At 45.9% G+C, this 16775-nt stretch overlaps 1 protein-coding gene across 2 annotated transcripts in view; it reads right to left on the bottom strand.

The window, feature by feature from the left end:
• Positions 1-16775, bottom strand: part of Kctd3 (potassium channel tetramerization domain containing 3) — a 41604-nt gene that overhangs the window by 10026 nt on the left and 14803 nt on the right. Inside the window, exons 9-13 of one of the 2 annotated variants that reach the window (XM_050148180.1) lie at positions 14303-14493; positions 8844-8959; positions 4570-4657; positions 4372-4488; positions 2695-2865 (exon numbers count right to left, since the gene is read on the bottom strand). In XM_050148180.1, the coding sequence (XP_050004137.1) occupies positions 2695-2865; positions 4372-4488; positions 4570-4657; positions 8844-8959; positions 14303-14493 (683 nt within the window). The remainder of the gene's footprint in view (positions 1-2694; positions 2866-4371; positions 4489-4569; positions 4658-8843; positions 8960-14302; positions 14494-16775) is intronic. The other variant, XM_050148181.1, reaches the window with a different exon arrangement.

The raw sequence follows: 16775 nt of genomic DNA on the forward strand, positions 1-16775 counted from the left end.
CTACCTTGCCATTTGTAATGATTTTGCAATGATTTTTAGAAAACATCTATAAATGCTAGAAATGTAAAATTTCTATACAAAAATCACGGCTTGTATTCTAAAGCAAACTTTAGAAATTCACTTTGGCGACACTAACAATGACTCCTCTGCACTTCGGAGAAGTAATGAAATCCTCAGTTCTCCAAACCCGTGGTGAAGTCCAGTAGGCACCGTGAGGGGTTCAACCAATCCTATGGGAAATGCCCATGACTTTACAAACTTAGTAGAAGACAAATTACTGGAGCAATTCTGGATGAGTCAAGCTTCCTCCACCATCCTGTGAAGCCTCACTTTGAAATACACTACAAAAGCACACAGCTGCATCTACGCCAGTAGCCACCAGGGGGCAGAAAGGCAGAGAACACAGAACACTCCAGACAAACTTACTGATCCAGCACTACATGTAATAAATACTCTGTGTTGAAATCTAAATTGTTTTAGGCAAGGCTTTAGCATCTCACCCTACACTAAAAAAGCCACCAACGGCGGTCATGAGGGTCTCCAAACACTGCCATGACCAGCGCATGTTTAACTAGCACGGCATGTCTCAGAGCTCTAAGTGCCATTAGACCAGACAACATTCCCAGCGTCTTTGTGTAAACGGCTACCCTTGAGTGCTGAGAGGAGAGAGGAAAGCACAACTACTGCGGCTGAGGAGACAGATGACAGGCAAACCAGAGACAACCACATGGTGAGCTCATGAAGAACGCACGGGAGACTTAGCAGACAAGGCTAGTTTAAACAGACTGGGAGACCTTACTGAGGAAGTGCTTGAGAGACTCAAGGACAGAGGGAAGTGTGTGAGAAATTGAAAGGCGTGGAGTAAGTGTGTGAAAGACAGTATGACCAAAAAAGTATGTGAAAGCCAAACATGTCAAACAAAATAACAAGAACAAAAAACGCTAAGACATGCTTACAAAATAGAAAAGCCAATAGTTTAGAGCCTCGTAATCCAAAGAAAGTTGGCTGGCACGAAAACAAAATTTAGAAGGTAAATAAATCTAGACTACAAGCTAAACAGGACATCTGGAGTTGGCTAGGAGAGTCAGTGGGACTCAGATCTAGTCTGAATTTCCATAGGGCCTGGGACGAGCTGCCCAGTACCTGTAGGAACCTAGGGAAGAAAGACTTGAGTCACTCAGGTGAAGAATGGGGAAGATCATCAAAAACCATTTCCTGGTGGACTGGGTACATTCAGGTTAAAATCAAGGGGGAACCCTAAATTTTGAGTGTGGGTAAGTGGATGGTGATGTTGTATATGATGTGACTTCCTAGTTCTCTGTCAGTCATAAAAGCCTCTGATTTGCCGAGGTTTGGTTTGGAACGCCTGTTGAACACACAGACACAGAAACAGGACAGATAGATTTTCAACTCTCTAGGTGTTGACAGAGAGGAAAAGTCAGAGCATGACCGGCATGTATGGTACCGACAGTCAATCACCAGGGAAAACACAGGCTAAGAAAGCACTCTCAAACGAACAAGGAATCAGCAAGAGAAGTGAGAAAAGGGTTGGGTGGAGCGGGTGGGTGAGAGCTACTTCAGAAAAGCACACAGGTGCTAAAGGCATCTGTGGTCCAGTGAGGCGCTTGACGGAGGTCAAGCTATTCACTCACTCATGGATAGGCACCCCGCTCTACCCAGCACTCACTGCAAACAGTGTTAAGACACAAAAATCTTTTAGTACTGTTCAAATAAGCACAGTCAACATATGAAAATGATGCTTACGAAAGAGCTGGGCAAAATTCCTCCACAGAGGGCAGCACCCCTCAAAAGCAAGGGCTACAGACAAGTTACAACTCAAATTTCACCAAGTCTAGACATCATCTAGGAATTCCTAGCGTGAATTTCTTCAGTGGAATTTGACTTTGTTAAAAAAGTGGGAGGCAGAGGCAGGTGGATCTCTGTGAGTTCGAGGCCAGCCTGTTCTACAGGAGCTAGGTCTAGGACAGGCTCAATAGCTACAGCCAAACACTGTCTTGAAAAAAACAAAAGAAAAAAAAAATTAAGAAGAGGGGCCCTCATTATGCTATAAAATTAGCATATAATATTTATTACTTCATTATCTAATTTTTTTTTTTTTTTAGATTTTTTCGAGACAGGGTTTCTCCGTAGCTTTTTGGTTCCTGTCCTGGAACTAGCTCTTGTAGACCAGGCTGGCCTCGAACTCACAGAGATCCGCCTGCCTCTGCCTCCCGAGTGCTGAGATTAAAGGCGTGCGCCACCACCACCCGGCCATTATCTAAATATTTAAAGTGTTGAGATTATAGGAAACTATAAACCCAAAAATGTTATTTTTTTCAAATAATTTTATATATTGTTACAAATTTTTAACATTATGCAAGGTAATCAACTATCAAAATATACATCTAAGTCTACAGCTTTAGTTTTAAACTGATAACAAAATAAAATTAAAGTTCAAGCTTAGAATTTTGAAACAGAAATCTCAGCAGTGATCTGATATGCTTGAAATGAAATTTGCCATGAGGAAATATCAGAGACTAGCAGAGATATGTTATTTCCTAAGTTTCCCGTAGAGTACACCCAGGTCAAGTCAAAGCCACACCCTCCAGTACTGGCTCGAGCATGAGCCACTCCTCTCCCCCGTCCACGTAAAGGAGAACAGTAGCAGGAGGCCTGCCAGGAGTCCTACTGTACCTGACACCAGGTGCTTCTCAGACAGCATGATCTTTGTAACAGGGCTGCGGTGGACTGTGAAGGTCTGGAAGAGCTGTGGCCCTGAGCCGACTGTCTCCGGGTGCTGCACAATCACTCGCACGGCTCCAGAGCTCGTACCGTAGGCGATCTCAATCCAGTTTCCGCTGACACCTAGGAGCCACAGGTCAAAAGCAGTATGTTATGTAATGACCAAAAGAAAGGGGTGCTTGTGAAGCCTCCCTGTGGTGACTGCCGCGGAGTAGGAGTCTGGAACGCGTGCTAGACAGCTCAGCCATTGTAGTCTGCATCCCTTCAAGTCTTTCCTGACCCACACTCTACAATAAAACTGCGCTGTCTTAGGCTTTGCTTTGGCAATCACACGCTAATTCCACATATTCATGTGTCTACCTCCCTCTGCTCCTTATTGACAGAAACTCAACCACCCTTCAGAATGCCTGAGATAGGGTTCTAACTAAGTACTGATTTGGGAAACAAAAGCCCTGCTACGCCACGCCCATAGGGAAACAGCACCCACAGCAGCACTTCCTGGGCTTATAGCTTGGAGTGGCTTTGGCTCTTCTGCTGCAGTACAAAACCATCCCTGAGCGACCAGGTGTCGCCTACACGAAGGCTTGCAGATAGCACCAAGTGAGACCAGCACACAACCTGCAATGCTCAACCACACTGCCGACCATGAAGCCTCCTCCAACCCGCTGGCCCAGCTGCAGCTCTGCATGCCTCTTCCTCTATTTTAAAAGGCTTATTTTCATGTGTATAGCTGCTTTGCCTGCTGCATATCTGTGCACCAGCTACATGCCTGGTCCTCCCTGGAGCCACAAGAGGGTGCTGGATCTCCTGGAGCCAGAATTACTGACTCCTCTAGAAGAGCAGCGAGTGCCGAGGCTGAGTCCCCATTCCTGCCCTGGTAGCTCTTCTTTTCTTTTAAGAAGGTGTGCACACTGCAGCACACATCTGCATCCTAGCCAGCTTCTCAGGTAAAGAGCCATGAGCTTTACTTCCCGTTCACCGTCACAGGGAGAGCAGAGAACGGGGCACTCCGGCCACCAGAGATGTCATTCTCATGCTTCCTAAGCCAACACGAGGAAGGACTCTGACTTCTAAAACTTTCCAAGTTTTACCTCTTACTGCAAAGTAGGTTGGGGTGGGAATCCATACTTCATTATACTCATTCTAGAGCAGAGCCCAGCAAACTTTCTCTAAACAGACATGGAGCAATTAAATATTTCAAACTTGGTTTTCCACAATGTGTCAAACCTCTCAGCTCTATCACTGAAAGCAGCCAAGGACAGTGCACAGAACTGAAAACAGAAAGGAAGGAGGGAGGGAGGGAGGGAGGGAGGGAGGGAGGGAGAGAGAGCGGGAGNGGAGGGAGGGAGGGAGGGCGAGCTAGCACGAGTAACAGCCCACGGCTTTGTGGTCCCCAGGTGAAAACAACGCGATTAAAATTAAGACTACCCCTCCAGCCATTTCAGTGTGCGCTCCAGTCTTCAGTGCTGACGACTGTCTCATCTAATGGATTCAGTAAAAGTACACTGTGCACAAGAACCACACTCAAGAACAAGGTCTGTTCCTAGGCACAGGTTAACATGCTAGTGTTTCTCAGCATTCCTTTATCACAAGGCATCTCAAAACCCCCCAAGCTGGCCATGTACTGACTCGTTTTGGGGGTGAGGTAAACACTCAGCGCAGTGATGGCATCATTGGAGGGGTCGTGATAGAGTTCAGTGACAAGGAGGTCATTATCCTTCATCCGTAATGGGAACTTCTGCATGTCTGAAGACAAGAACACACATAGTCAGAACACAGAGGGTGAGGTCTCCGTGACTTCATGTATAAAGCATGCTCAATGCTCACCTATGTAATATATTGATCCATTATTGCATCCAAGGAGAAGGAAGGAGCCCGCAGTGTCGTAACTGGTTATTGGAACAACATCCTGCACCTGACACGGTGAGATTGTTACACGTTAGGAAGCACCTTTTCTGTTTCTGATCCAACTTCTTCAAAACACTCTGGTGTTTTGGGTCCTTAGGAAGGCTTAGATAACGAACTGTCTTAAGCTCCAGTGAATAGAAAAGCACCCATTCAGCTTTGAGGAAACGTGTTTGAGCTGCAGCCCAGAGCAGCCCATAATCTCTGAAGTCAGATACTACAACACAACCCTGAAACTGGAAGCCAAGGCAAACCTCACCCTCTGCTCCCAACTCACTCACATAAAATAAAGCCACACAGTGCATAATCAGAGCGAATGACCAGCACAAGTGCCTTTCAGGCAGAGTGCAGCTGCCAGACAGCCTGTTACAATCTCTTCAAGTACACAGTAGCCTGCTTTTTCTGTCCTCACTGAAGACTCTTCTACGACTTCTTCTCCAGGTACTAGAATTAAACAGCACCTCTTCAAAGCAATCAGTCTCTTTGCAAAGAAGTAACTGTAAATCCAAAGGACTAAAGGTATCACAAAAAATAAACCCAAGGAAAGGAAACAAAGTGGTGGCAGCAGGAGACAGGATTAAATGTCTACCCCCAGGCCAGAGCGTGTGTACAAACAGTAACGGCACCATGTTGTGAAGCTGTGAGCTCAGAAGGCCAAGGCACATGCCCCAGCAATGACCTCCTCAGTAAGGAGCAAGCTCTTCTCATGCCTGCTTTCCAGCAAGGTCAGATCTACGTGCTCTGCTTCATGCCTGCACTGCATGTGCTACAGCCCGTCTAACTACGTGTGCAGTGTAATCACAGGGGAGAAAAGCGGGGGAGAACCTCAACAGAGGTCAGGAGAGGAACCAGAGAACAGACGACCTCTAGAAATCCACACTAAGAAAAACATCTTCCAGAAAAGGAGGAGCAAGGCAGAGCAGAGCCTATGTCGGCTCTAGCTATGGAGCAGACCCCAGAAAGTAACAATTCCTCTAAGCTGTTCACACACAGGACCTCTGCTCTGTGCACAACTTTTCAGTTCCAGTCACGGGCTGCATTAGGAAGTCTCTGCAGACAACCCAGGGCCAGGCTTCTCAGAGAACAGGACTGCATCTCATGCGGCCGGTCACTGCCCACGCTTCCAGCTGGAAGTGAAGCAGTCTGAGAGGAAGGCGGCTTTGCCTGCATGCACCCATGCTCTGGTCCAGCTGCATCTCTAGCTCCAGCACCACACCCCACACCTACACCAGGTCTCTACAGCCCAGACTCTGTGCCCTTTGGAGCTGCTTTTTGCTAAGATTGGTAGCAGCCTGGAGCTTCCAAGGCTCATCTCAGGAAAATGCTGTCAGTTGGTCTGCAGGAAGATGGCCACAGGAGTTTACTCTGGACCCTCGGTCAGGGTCTCCTTGCCAAGCTCAGCCTCCACTACTGAGTCATCACGAAGCCATTTTGGCCGTGAGCCTCCACCCCTCCCAATGAATACGTAAAACATTCTCCCATCTCTTAAGAGGCAAACTATATACACCCCACTGTTACTTTCCAGGACAGACATTCACAAGATTCTCCATGTTCTGATATGAGAATAAAATGGGTAATCAATCTTTGTTTAAAATCGACCTTTTTAGTGTTAAACACAACTTGGGGAATGACGCCTACACAGTGTTATTTTCTGCTATGGAACTTAGGCTGAGCCAATGCTTAATTTCTAACCCTTTGTGACATCATGGTGTGTGTGTGTGTGTGTGTGTGTGTGTGTGTGTGTGTGTGTGTGTGTGTAAGCTATATGAGAAGGGAGAGATTAAATTAAAAGGGAGTGAGAATAAAGCCTGATTGATATCTCGACTAGACTGGTTTTTATAACATTTCATCAGCATTGTATCAAGGCAGAGCTGAGATGCTGATAGAAAACTATGAATTTTACAATGTTTTTTAAGGTTAAATGCAGATGTGAAGCTGAGTGAGTCATCTAATATTTCAAATCCATCCTGACTGTACGTTTACAGTAAAAAAACTCAAGGGTCACCCTGTGATCTTCTTCTGCTATTTGACTGTTGCTAACGACCACCTAGGAACCTCGTCCACCGGTGCTGCAGCAGTCCTGGGAGTCAGCCCCCAGTCAGAGCTGTCTACTGAGATCTGCAGGCGGGAGACTGAGGCCACACGGCAGGCCACCTCCAAGACGCACTAAGGGAACCAGTTGGATTAGAAAGCTCATTTGCCATACAGATGCACAACTTTCCCAGAGTCTTTCTGAAATGTGAACAAATCCTCATGTCAGATGTGGTTTTCAGTCATGCCTGCACCAGGCATGAAGAACCAAGTGATGCACAGACAAAACACCCAAAGTCAAGGCTGGCATGATGTCACCAACTCAAGCCTGAATCTCAGAGCTATGAAAACATATAAGTTCAGTTCTAACAGCAGTGAAAGGCCAAGAAGACATTTAAGGAGCTACTCATTCCAGGGTCACAGGACAGCGCTTCCGTGTGTGGACAATGTAGCTGCACTGTTAACACAGCTGACAGAGAGCCAAAGTCCCATAACTCAGTCTTCTTCACAGAGCAGCAGCAGCATCCTGACAACTCTCCATCTGCAAGCTCCACCGAGGCCTGGGCCTCTCCACGTTCCTCAGCCTATTCCACTCACACTGACAACCCCTGCAACGCCTTTGCTCCTGTTATTACAACCCCTTCTACGCAAACCTGATTTCTGTACCTTCACTGAAATTCAAACAATTTTCCCGAGATGCAACCACAGTGTTACCAGTTCCCTCAGTCCTAAGATCTCAGGACATTCCTCCAGAACCTCATGTCAGTCATGTCCTATCCCTCCCCACCCTTCCCCTCTGCTGAGTATCTTGTCATCTGGCCCAGTTCACTTGCATCCTACTTTCTGTTTCTGATGCCTACACAGACGCCCCTAGGGTTTGCATCCGTCAGTATATATGCTGGATTCATTCTAAGACCCACGACATGCCAAAACCTCGATGTACAAATGTAACAAGACCTAGTATCTGCAGGTCACCCCCACTCACTCCATCATCTCTAGACTCCGTGCATCTCCTCATGTGAATGCTATTCCATCGGCTGAAATCTGTGTTGTTTAGGAACAACAATAAGGAAGATGTCAGTTCTGTTCTGGAATGCTTTCTGTACAGCTGGCTGAATCTATAGATGTGAAACCCCGGGATGTGGAAAGCTGGCTGCGCAGTTTCCAGTCAGCTCAAGAGGAAATGAAACAGGCTGCAGCATGAGAATGGCTCCAACCCCTCACCACCACCACTTTCTTCCCAATTCCTTCTAAGTTATCAATCCGCTTACATGCCCTGTAGTCCCGACACCCTCAGCTCTCCCTGCACCCCAGAATTGTTATCTTGCTGTCACCAACCCTGCCATCGTTGTACTTTCTCAGCCCTTGCTACACTGCGTCCAGAACGGAACACCCTCCACGTAGTGCAAGCTAACACCCTACTTTCTTTCCCTCACTCCCGTCCCAGTTCTAGGTGCTAATAGACTGAGCCCATGAAGACTGCACGATTCACAACTCCTTTGATCCTTGATACACACGCCCACATACTCTCTTTCCCCACCATCTGTCCCAGAGAGCAGGGGTCTGGTTAGCCTCTCTAGCTGTGCTCTGAATCCCACACCCTCCTCACTTCTGGGGAAAAGCCACACCTCCATCCTCCCATCTCCAGGGTTCTCTATGCAACTCTTTCTCCACCTATGACATGCACAAGCTTCACCTACCCTAGAGAAAACAAAAGTCTAGTACCCTCTGTGTAGTTAGCTTAAAAAGAGACCAAAAGATCAAACAAACAAACCAAACCTGAAAATCTTTCTTGACCTTCACATTATTACATCCGGAGCCCTTTATGCCCCCTCCCCCTTCTTTTCAGTCTCGTCCCATTCTCTAGGCCCTGGAGTTGTTTAGCAACGGCATGCTGTCTCTGGACACCTGTCTCCGTCCAGTCCCAGCTGTGCTCTCCCTCGATACATGAAGTTTGCCTTGATTCCCATGCACACAGCAGGGCTCTTAAAACTCGCAAGGAGCTGGGGAGCACTATATAAATAAAACAAACCCCTTTAAAACAGTAAAATTTCTATGGAGAAGCAAATCTCCCATGGGAAGCACTCATGGCGAGAAGTCTATAAATAGGGGCAGTCAGCACAAAACTGTGTTCACTTCTATAATGAGCATTAATTGAAACTAACCTGCCAATGCTGAGTGACAGCATTCCATACTCCCACTTTGCCTGTGTGACTTGTGGCCACCAACTGGTTCCCAATAAAGAAGAGCGCATCCACAGGAACACCAAGATTGAATACACCTTAAACGGCAAAAGCAAAAAGAGACATTAATCAGGCGTCATTTTTATAGCCAGTTATAACCTAGATTAAAAGCATCTCCAGGGTTACTGATTTAAGCCTACAGACTGTGTCCCATAGGGACCAGAAATAAGGCAGAACCTCTAAGTTCTTAAACTCTGCAATTGCCCAGCAATCTCCCATAGCTGTGCTGTCTCACGCTGGGTCCTAGTTCAACATCACAGTAACCTGCCAGGCAGGAATAGAAGGACTCTGGGATTAAGTAAGACCTGGTAAAATCTGCTGGAAATTCAAAGGCAGGCCTGCTCACAGATTAGATACTGGGGACACTGACTAAAGACACAGCTCATGGGCAGATCTTGGGAACCCTGACCCTGCTAAGGGGAGGCTCTTGGGGACACTGACTAAAGACAGACTGGACAACTCAACTATCCTGAAGGGCTTTAAAAATGCAGAAAGAAAAAAAATGCAGAAAACAGAAGGCCAAGAAGTCACGATGGGCTCAAAACAAGCATTTGAGCCTTTAATTCCAAGCTTATTTTAACCCACTATTTTCCAGTATTTGCATTTCAATCAAACCAACTGAAAAGGAACTGTATAAAGCAGAGGATTTCTAGAAGAAACAAACAAGGAGACTGATGTTAACAGAAGAACAGTTTAGCAGAGGACAGTACATTCAACTCTAACATAACAGAAGGCTGTGCAGGGGCAGCAACGTGGAGCGGGATAACAGACAGGCAGAGGGCTGAGGAGAAGGTCTTTCAAAGGTCTAGTCTACAGTGTCATCGAGCTCGAGAGTGGGTAAGTTTAAGCTGTAAGAAAAGGGCAGTGTGGCCTAGAGACACCCACACTAAGGCAAGAGAGAGACACTCGTGGGACCCAGGCACTGTGTCTGCACAGGAAGCATGGCTCTGATAACACTGTCATCACCACACTTCCTGCTCTCCCTATGCCATCCATGAAAAGCTCGAGTCAAATGCCTCAGTCACCATTTCCACTATAACCATGGTGGTATAAGGACCATATGCTTCATGTGGACCATCATTAAAGCATTTCAAAGAAGAGCCTGTGTGCCAATGTGAAGAACTGTTTTCAACATTTAGCTACCAAAGCAAAGATTCGTGAGGCCTTAAAGAAATCAGGGGGGAAACACGGTGTGTGTTAAAAAGCACAACCCAGACAAGATGACTGTTTCTCCGGGGCCTCTAGCAGCACTGGGCCTCTTCAAGCTCAGGACTGTACTACAGGTAAGACCAGTGCATCGCATCGCATATTCTAAAGTAAACCCGAGGGAAGCCAATGGAGCCAGTGAGATGGCTCAGAAGAGTGCAGGCAGCGCAGGTCGACAGCCGGCGTTAGAGCCACACAATCTAGAACTCCGAGATGTGCCCTGACCTCAGACGCTTCTCACTCACACATCTGAGATGTCAGAAATAAAGCAGCAAGAAAGATGCCATTAATGGACAAAGCCAAAATTCACAAGATTTTGGGGGAAGTCCTGCTGGGAACATCTCCTCTTAGACATTTAAGAGTCTGTATAATACATATTTCCATATCAGACACACGACTACAACACTTGCAACCAGGACAGAGCAAAGCAAGCTGTAAGATGCACACACCACCCCCTTCTGCCCTGACAAAAACAGGCAAAGAAAGAGAATGCACCCAAGCAGAAAGCAGTGAGCTACATTCTACACAATTATTTACATAGTGGTACTATGGTTTTGAGGCAGGACGACTTTTAAAACAACTGAAGCCAACTGCATTCAGTCCTGCGGCAAAAATTAAAGCAAGCTGGCTTTCCTCTAGAGAAGGGGAAGGTTTTAGGAAATGGAGGACGACACCCTGAATGGTCTCGGGAAGGAAGTGTCACTCCCATATAGGCTCCGGGATCTTGTCCACTGTCCGCAGGGAAGGCAACAGCAGGAACTAATGCAGCCTCTGTCTAGGCTCACGCATACAGTATGGCCTGCAGCAGCAGTCAGTCTCGGCTGCGTCTCAGGGCAGCGTTCAGCCTTAGGAGAGCCTATCATGGACCCTCCAATAGTGTTCTCTGGATGGTGTTGTCAAATTCCAAAGGCCAGCACACCACAGATGCCACCGTCACAGGCTATAGCACAGCTCTTACTGAGCTCCTCCTCATGCTAGACTTTGGAAACAAGGTGAGGAGTAAACTCCACTCACAACAGACTCCAAAGGAGAGGCTCCTAACTAACTCTGCTTATTTACTGCCGGCTCAGGTCTCTCGCTGCAATAAACACCATGAACACAAGCAACTTGGGAAGGAAAGGTTTATTTCATCTCAAAACTTAGAGTAAACCATTCAGAAAGTCAGGGCAGAAGCTGGAGGCAGGAGCTGATACAGAGGTCATGAAAGAGTACTGCTTACTGGCTTAGTAAGGTTGCTCAGCCTGTTTTTCTTAAATAATGCAGAGCCCCTGCCTAGAGGTGGCACCACCTGTAGTGACCTGAACCCTTCGCATCAATCATCAATCAGGAAAATGTAGCACAGGCCAGTCTGGCGGTGGCATTCTCCCAACTGAGGTCCTCTCTCCCCTAATAACTCTAGTTTGTGTCAAGCTGACATAAAACTAGCCAGCATGGCACTGAGTATTTAATGTTAAAATGTGTTTTCTAACAAACTGAAGGGCAAAGGTTATACTGTCAACCATGATAAGATAAATTATTACACATTTTAAACCACTAACAGTGAAATTGGATAAAATACAAGGTGACATTTTTAAGCAGAGAACTCAAGGTATAAGCAACTCTGTCTTTCTGCTTCCAGGAATTCCCATCACCATTCAGAGATGAATACTGTGTGGTGGGACACACATGCACACCTGCGCGTGCACAGACGCACAGACACAAAAATTGCAGAGGGGTTTCTGCTAAGGTCCCATCACCATTCAGAGATGAACACTGGGGCAGGGGGAGGGAGGGAGAGATACAAGCAACTCTGTCTTCCTACTTCCAGGATTCCCACCACCAAACAGAGGTGAACACTTTGTGTGTGAGGGCACGAGGCCGGGGCACAGACGTCGCACAAGGGTTTCACTAAAGACATCCCAGGAATGACGGAGGGTGCTATGAGCGTGTGGAATGGTGGGAAATCCCAGGAATCCAAGTAGATAAGGTACCACCTCAGAGTGGCATGCCTTACTTGAAGACTTCAAATACTCATGGAGAGGAAACAGGAAGAGAGAGAGGGAGAAGGTGGAGAAAGAGATTTGGTATCTGGCATACTGCTCCCCTCAAATAAACAAAACAAACCTAATTCAAGGAAAGCATCACATAGTATTTGTTGCCAGCTATAAACCTTAAAGGTTTCATGTTGTGGAATTTGTGCCCCATGTGAAGGTGTGTTACTGTGAAAAGTGTAATAAAAAGCTCAACAGCCAATGGCTAGGCAGAAGTATAGCTGCGACTTCCAGGGAGACGAAGAGGAAGAGAAATCTAGGGTAGATGCCAGCAGATTCTGAGAGGAAACAGGAGGTTCAAGATGGAAGAGACATAACACCACATGATAGAATGCAGAATTATATAAATGGGTTAAGTTATAACAGCTAGTTAGGAATAAGCCTGAGCTATAGGCTAAGATTTCATAATTAATAAGTCTCTGTGTGGGGTGGTGGCTGGCAAAAAACTACTACTCAGTTTCAAGAAAATTAGTATTCCGAAGCTCTCAGCGGACACAAGGATGACCACTTCCTAACCCAGGGAGTCAGATGTGTGACCCTGGAATCAGCTCACAGTGAATGGACTCAGCATCTGGTGAAGCTGCCTACTCAGTAAGCCAACATGTCCAGTTGACCAGCACCACCATCACAAACCCTGGCCTGGAGTAAAGCCTGGTCACAGAACAAAACAGGCTGGTGGACTTCAACTCAGCAGAGCTAGAAAAGTTTCACAGCTCTGGTGCAGGAGTCAAGAGAAAGAGCCACAATTATCAGATAAGATTCACAAGAATGAAAAAGGGCTTTCCAACTGTTCATCTGTTTCGGGCCACCCTGTCTTCGCACACGCCAATGAAAGCCATGAATCACAGCAAACTAAATACAGACACAGACTTAAGAGCTACAAAAGATGTCACACAGGGATGGAAAGGGTCAAATTAGAAACAGTGCTTGCTGCATAAGCACGAGGGCCTAAGTTTACCTCCCCAGCACATACCTGAAGAGAGAAAAATGTCCTACCTGCCTATAACCTAGCATTAGTGGTAGTGTATGAGTAGACAGCGGGATCACTGGGTTTGTTGGTCAGCCTGGGCAAAACCCAGAAAGCTCCAAGTAGGGAGAGACTCTGCCTCAAGGGAATAAAGTGGAGAGAGAGAAAGAGAGAGAGCAGGACCCCCAAGTCTTCCCATGACTCCCAGAGACAGGTACACGAGCAGGTAAACTGACACGTACATAGGCATGCATGCATAAACCATACACATGCACACGTACATAGGCATGCATGCATAAACCACACACATGCACACGTACATAGGCATGCATGCATAAACCACACACATGCACACGTACATAGGCATGCATGCATAAACCACACATATGCACACATACAACAAAACAAAAGTTTAAAAAGACACCATGGAAATCTACAAACTGCAACCAATATCACTTGTCTCAAAAGTTTTTTTCTGTTAACATGTATAAGAAACATCTCCATCTACCGAAGGAAGTAAATTACAGGATACAGCAATGGCGCTTGAGAAATTTTGTGGCCATATTATAAGAATGAATGACAGCAGATACTCGAAGAAAGCACTGCTTGGAGGAGTGCACAGGACAAGGCAAAGAGCAAGGCCCAAAAAGGGTAGGTAGACGGCATAAAGGAAGACTGTGGAACCTTGGGTGTGACAATAACATAAGCATCTAGGACTGCCCAGGACAGGAACAAGGGGAGAACCGCCATAAACGGGCTGCCCATGCATGCTTAGCATTGCCGGGGCATAAATGATGGTGATAAATCTGAATCACCATGCAATGAGTTAAGTACTGCTTGCTTTTCTTATATCCGTAAGTGTTTCGAACTATAGTTTAATTTCTAGGAAGGTGAATGCCAGTAGATAACAACCTGTACAACACTTGACTGACTACTTACCCACTATTAGAGTGTGAATGGAGGAAAACCGAGGAGCGACTTTCTGTGCCGCATCCAGGCTCTATCAGAGCAAATTGAACCCCAGAGCTCCCTCCTGAAGCATCAGTGTCTTCCTCTAACACACCATCCTCTCACTGAGCGGGCCTATGACTACTGGGCCCTGGTGGGAAGTGTCACATACTTACAGCCAATCAAACTTACATGGACAACAGCCAAGCACAATGTAAAATTGTTCCTACCGATCTCAGTTCCACTTCCTCCATCCTGAACGCTCCACAGGATGATGCTGCTCTCTGAGGCGACGGCCACCATTTTGTCTTTGTCTCCATGAGGACCTCCAACCACCTTTGCATTTAAAGCCACGCGTTCAATGGTCCAGTCCAGATAAGGGCTTGTAAACACTTGCTGCCACCCGGAAGACTCTTTGATTCTGTTAAGAATAAACATGAAAAGAAAACTTAGTGGTAGATGAGAAAAGGAACAGACATCAACATAGCAAAAAAAGACCACACTCTCCACCTACCTATATTTACTGAATGCAACTGATGCATCATCTCCTGTTATTGAATATTATTTTTATTGGGCAAAGGCGTGTTACATTTGTTTATGCTGCATGTGTTTAATGATGTAAAGATGTGTTGCGTCTGTTTCACCCTGCCTGACTAAGGTACCTGACTGGTCTAATGAAATGCTGAAGGCCAACAGCTAGGCAGGAAAAGGATAGGTGGGGCTGCCAGGCAGAGAGAATTTTAGGCTCAAGGGAAGAAGAGAAGAAGAGAACAAGAGACACATCCAGGGTAAGAAGTCAAGCAGCCATCAGTGAGCCAGACAGAGAAATAGCAAGAAGGTAAAAAGGTAAAAAGCCCCAGGGCAAAGGTCGATAATGAGAAACAGGTTAATTTAAGTTTAAAAAGCTGGCCAGAAATGAGCTCAAGCTAGGCTGAACATCCACAAATAATAATAAATCCCTGGGTCACGATTTGGGAACTGGTTGGTGGCCCAAAGAGAAAGCCTGGTACAATCTACAGTATTATTCCTGATCTTACATTTACATCCATAGTGAAGAGTCTAAGAATATAAAAATGTAGATTCCAGAAATAAGAATGTAGAAATAAAGAAATACAAAGTTGTAAGCCAGGAGAATGAGAGCAAACTGTCAGCAGTTTGGTTCTCAGCAGCTAAGGATTAACTATTAACAGTGGGTTGCTCTGCTTTACAGCCCATAACCCTATTTGTGAGGCTGAAGTGGCCCTCTGCAAACTGAGGATCAGCTTTTAGATACCCCCTGGCCACTCATGACCAGAAATTGATGTGAACTGACTTTTAAATGATGGGATGTACGTGACTTTTGACTTTTTGGTTTTCTATTGTCCCACACCCTTCCCTGCTATGCGAAACTGTCAGTGTCAGGGGAGGTGCAGAGCCTTGGAAAACACTACTATCAGGGAACTCCGGGGCAAAACAATGGACTAAATACAAACACTAATTTAACTGCAAAACTCTGTTAATGGAAATTACAAAGAAGGGCAATTAGTATCTGAGTTTTACCCAGAGATTGTAAAAATTCTCTTGTTATTGCCTAATGCTTGCTATAAAAGGAAGAGGTCAAGAATCAGCCTTTGCCACAGCCTTACAATCCACATCTCTGGCTGTGGTATCAGCTAGCTGACAAGCTTTTTGTGCCCCATGGAGATTTATTTTTTATTTTTTCCTGTAATGAAGTTTGATTCTGGTTTATTAGACTGTGGTAGTCTGTCCTCATCTTAGAACGACTCCCATGGACCCAAAACATAGAACATGTGACCACAAAAAGGACTAGAATATATATTTCTCCAAAGAATTTAAGTTTTATAAAATGTTCTAAAAATTAAAAAAATGAAGATAGTTGTATTTCTCACACCCCCAAAGCCACTACACTGTTGTTCTGTATGGACAATGACAGCCAACCACAGACAGAATTTTAGATGGAATCTGTATCCCTTCCTGTTAGACATCATGTTAATGAAGTCACTAGTGTGACGTGTCGTCTGTACCCCAGATGACATCACATCACTACCTTAAATTCTTAGAGCAAATGCACAGTGGGGCTGAGAAGTCTTCTCTGAGATGGTTTATATGAGTCTAGACGTGGCACTTCACAAGGCCGCTGATTCCCCGACAAGAACATCTTTCAGCTTCCCCAGCAACTACAGGTGCTTCTTTGGTTATCCTCTTTCTCTCTCTCCTCCTCTCCCCTCTTTCTGAGATAAGGTCTTTCTTAATGTACCTGAGGCTGGCCTGAAGTAGAACTTATGATGTCTCCAACTCAATCCTCCTGCCTCAGACTCTCAAGAGCTGGTATTGTAGACTGGTACCACCATGCCTGGCTCCTACTTTTAATACATTTCTCTGTCCTATGGGAATTTAGGTCTTCCTGACAGGTATTCTATGTGACTGCCCCCAAGGTTACAGCCTGATTACATCACAAGATGGAGTCAGCAAAAGTACACCCTGGTCCCGCCAACAGGTCCGCGGACAGTGTGCTTTTTCACACTGGCAGGCAGTGAAAGCTAAGCTGGGGGTCATGGTAGAGCATATGCTGCTTAACTGGCACATGCGCAGGCATGGGCCACCACATTCATTGGAATAAGTATGCTCAAGTAATGCAACTACAGCTCCCAAATTAAGCCTTAACTGAGAATTAATGTTTTCTTGCCTTAAGCTTCAAAGCAA

Source organism: Alexandromys fortis, unplaced genomic scaffold (assembly GCF_014885135.2).
Source record: "Alexandromys fortis isolate MF-2015 unplaced genomic scaffold, M_Fortis_MF-2015_v1.1 scaffold_62, whole genome shotgun sequence".
In the NCBI taxonomy this organism is placed as follows: Eukaryota; Metazoa; Chordata; class Mammalia; order Rodentia; family Cricetidae; genus Alexandromys; species Alexandromys fortis.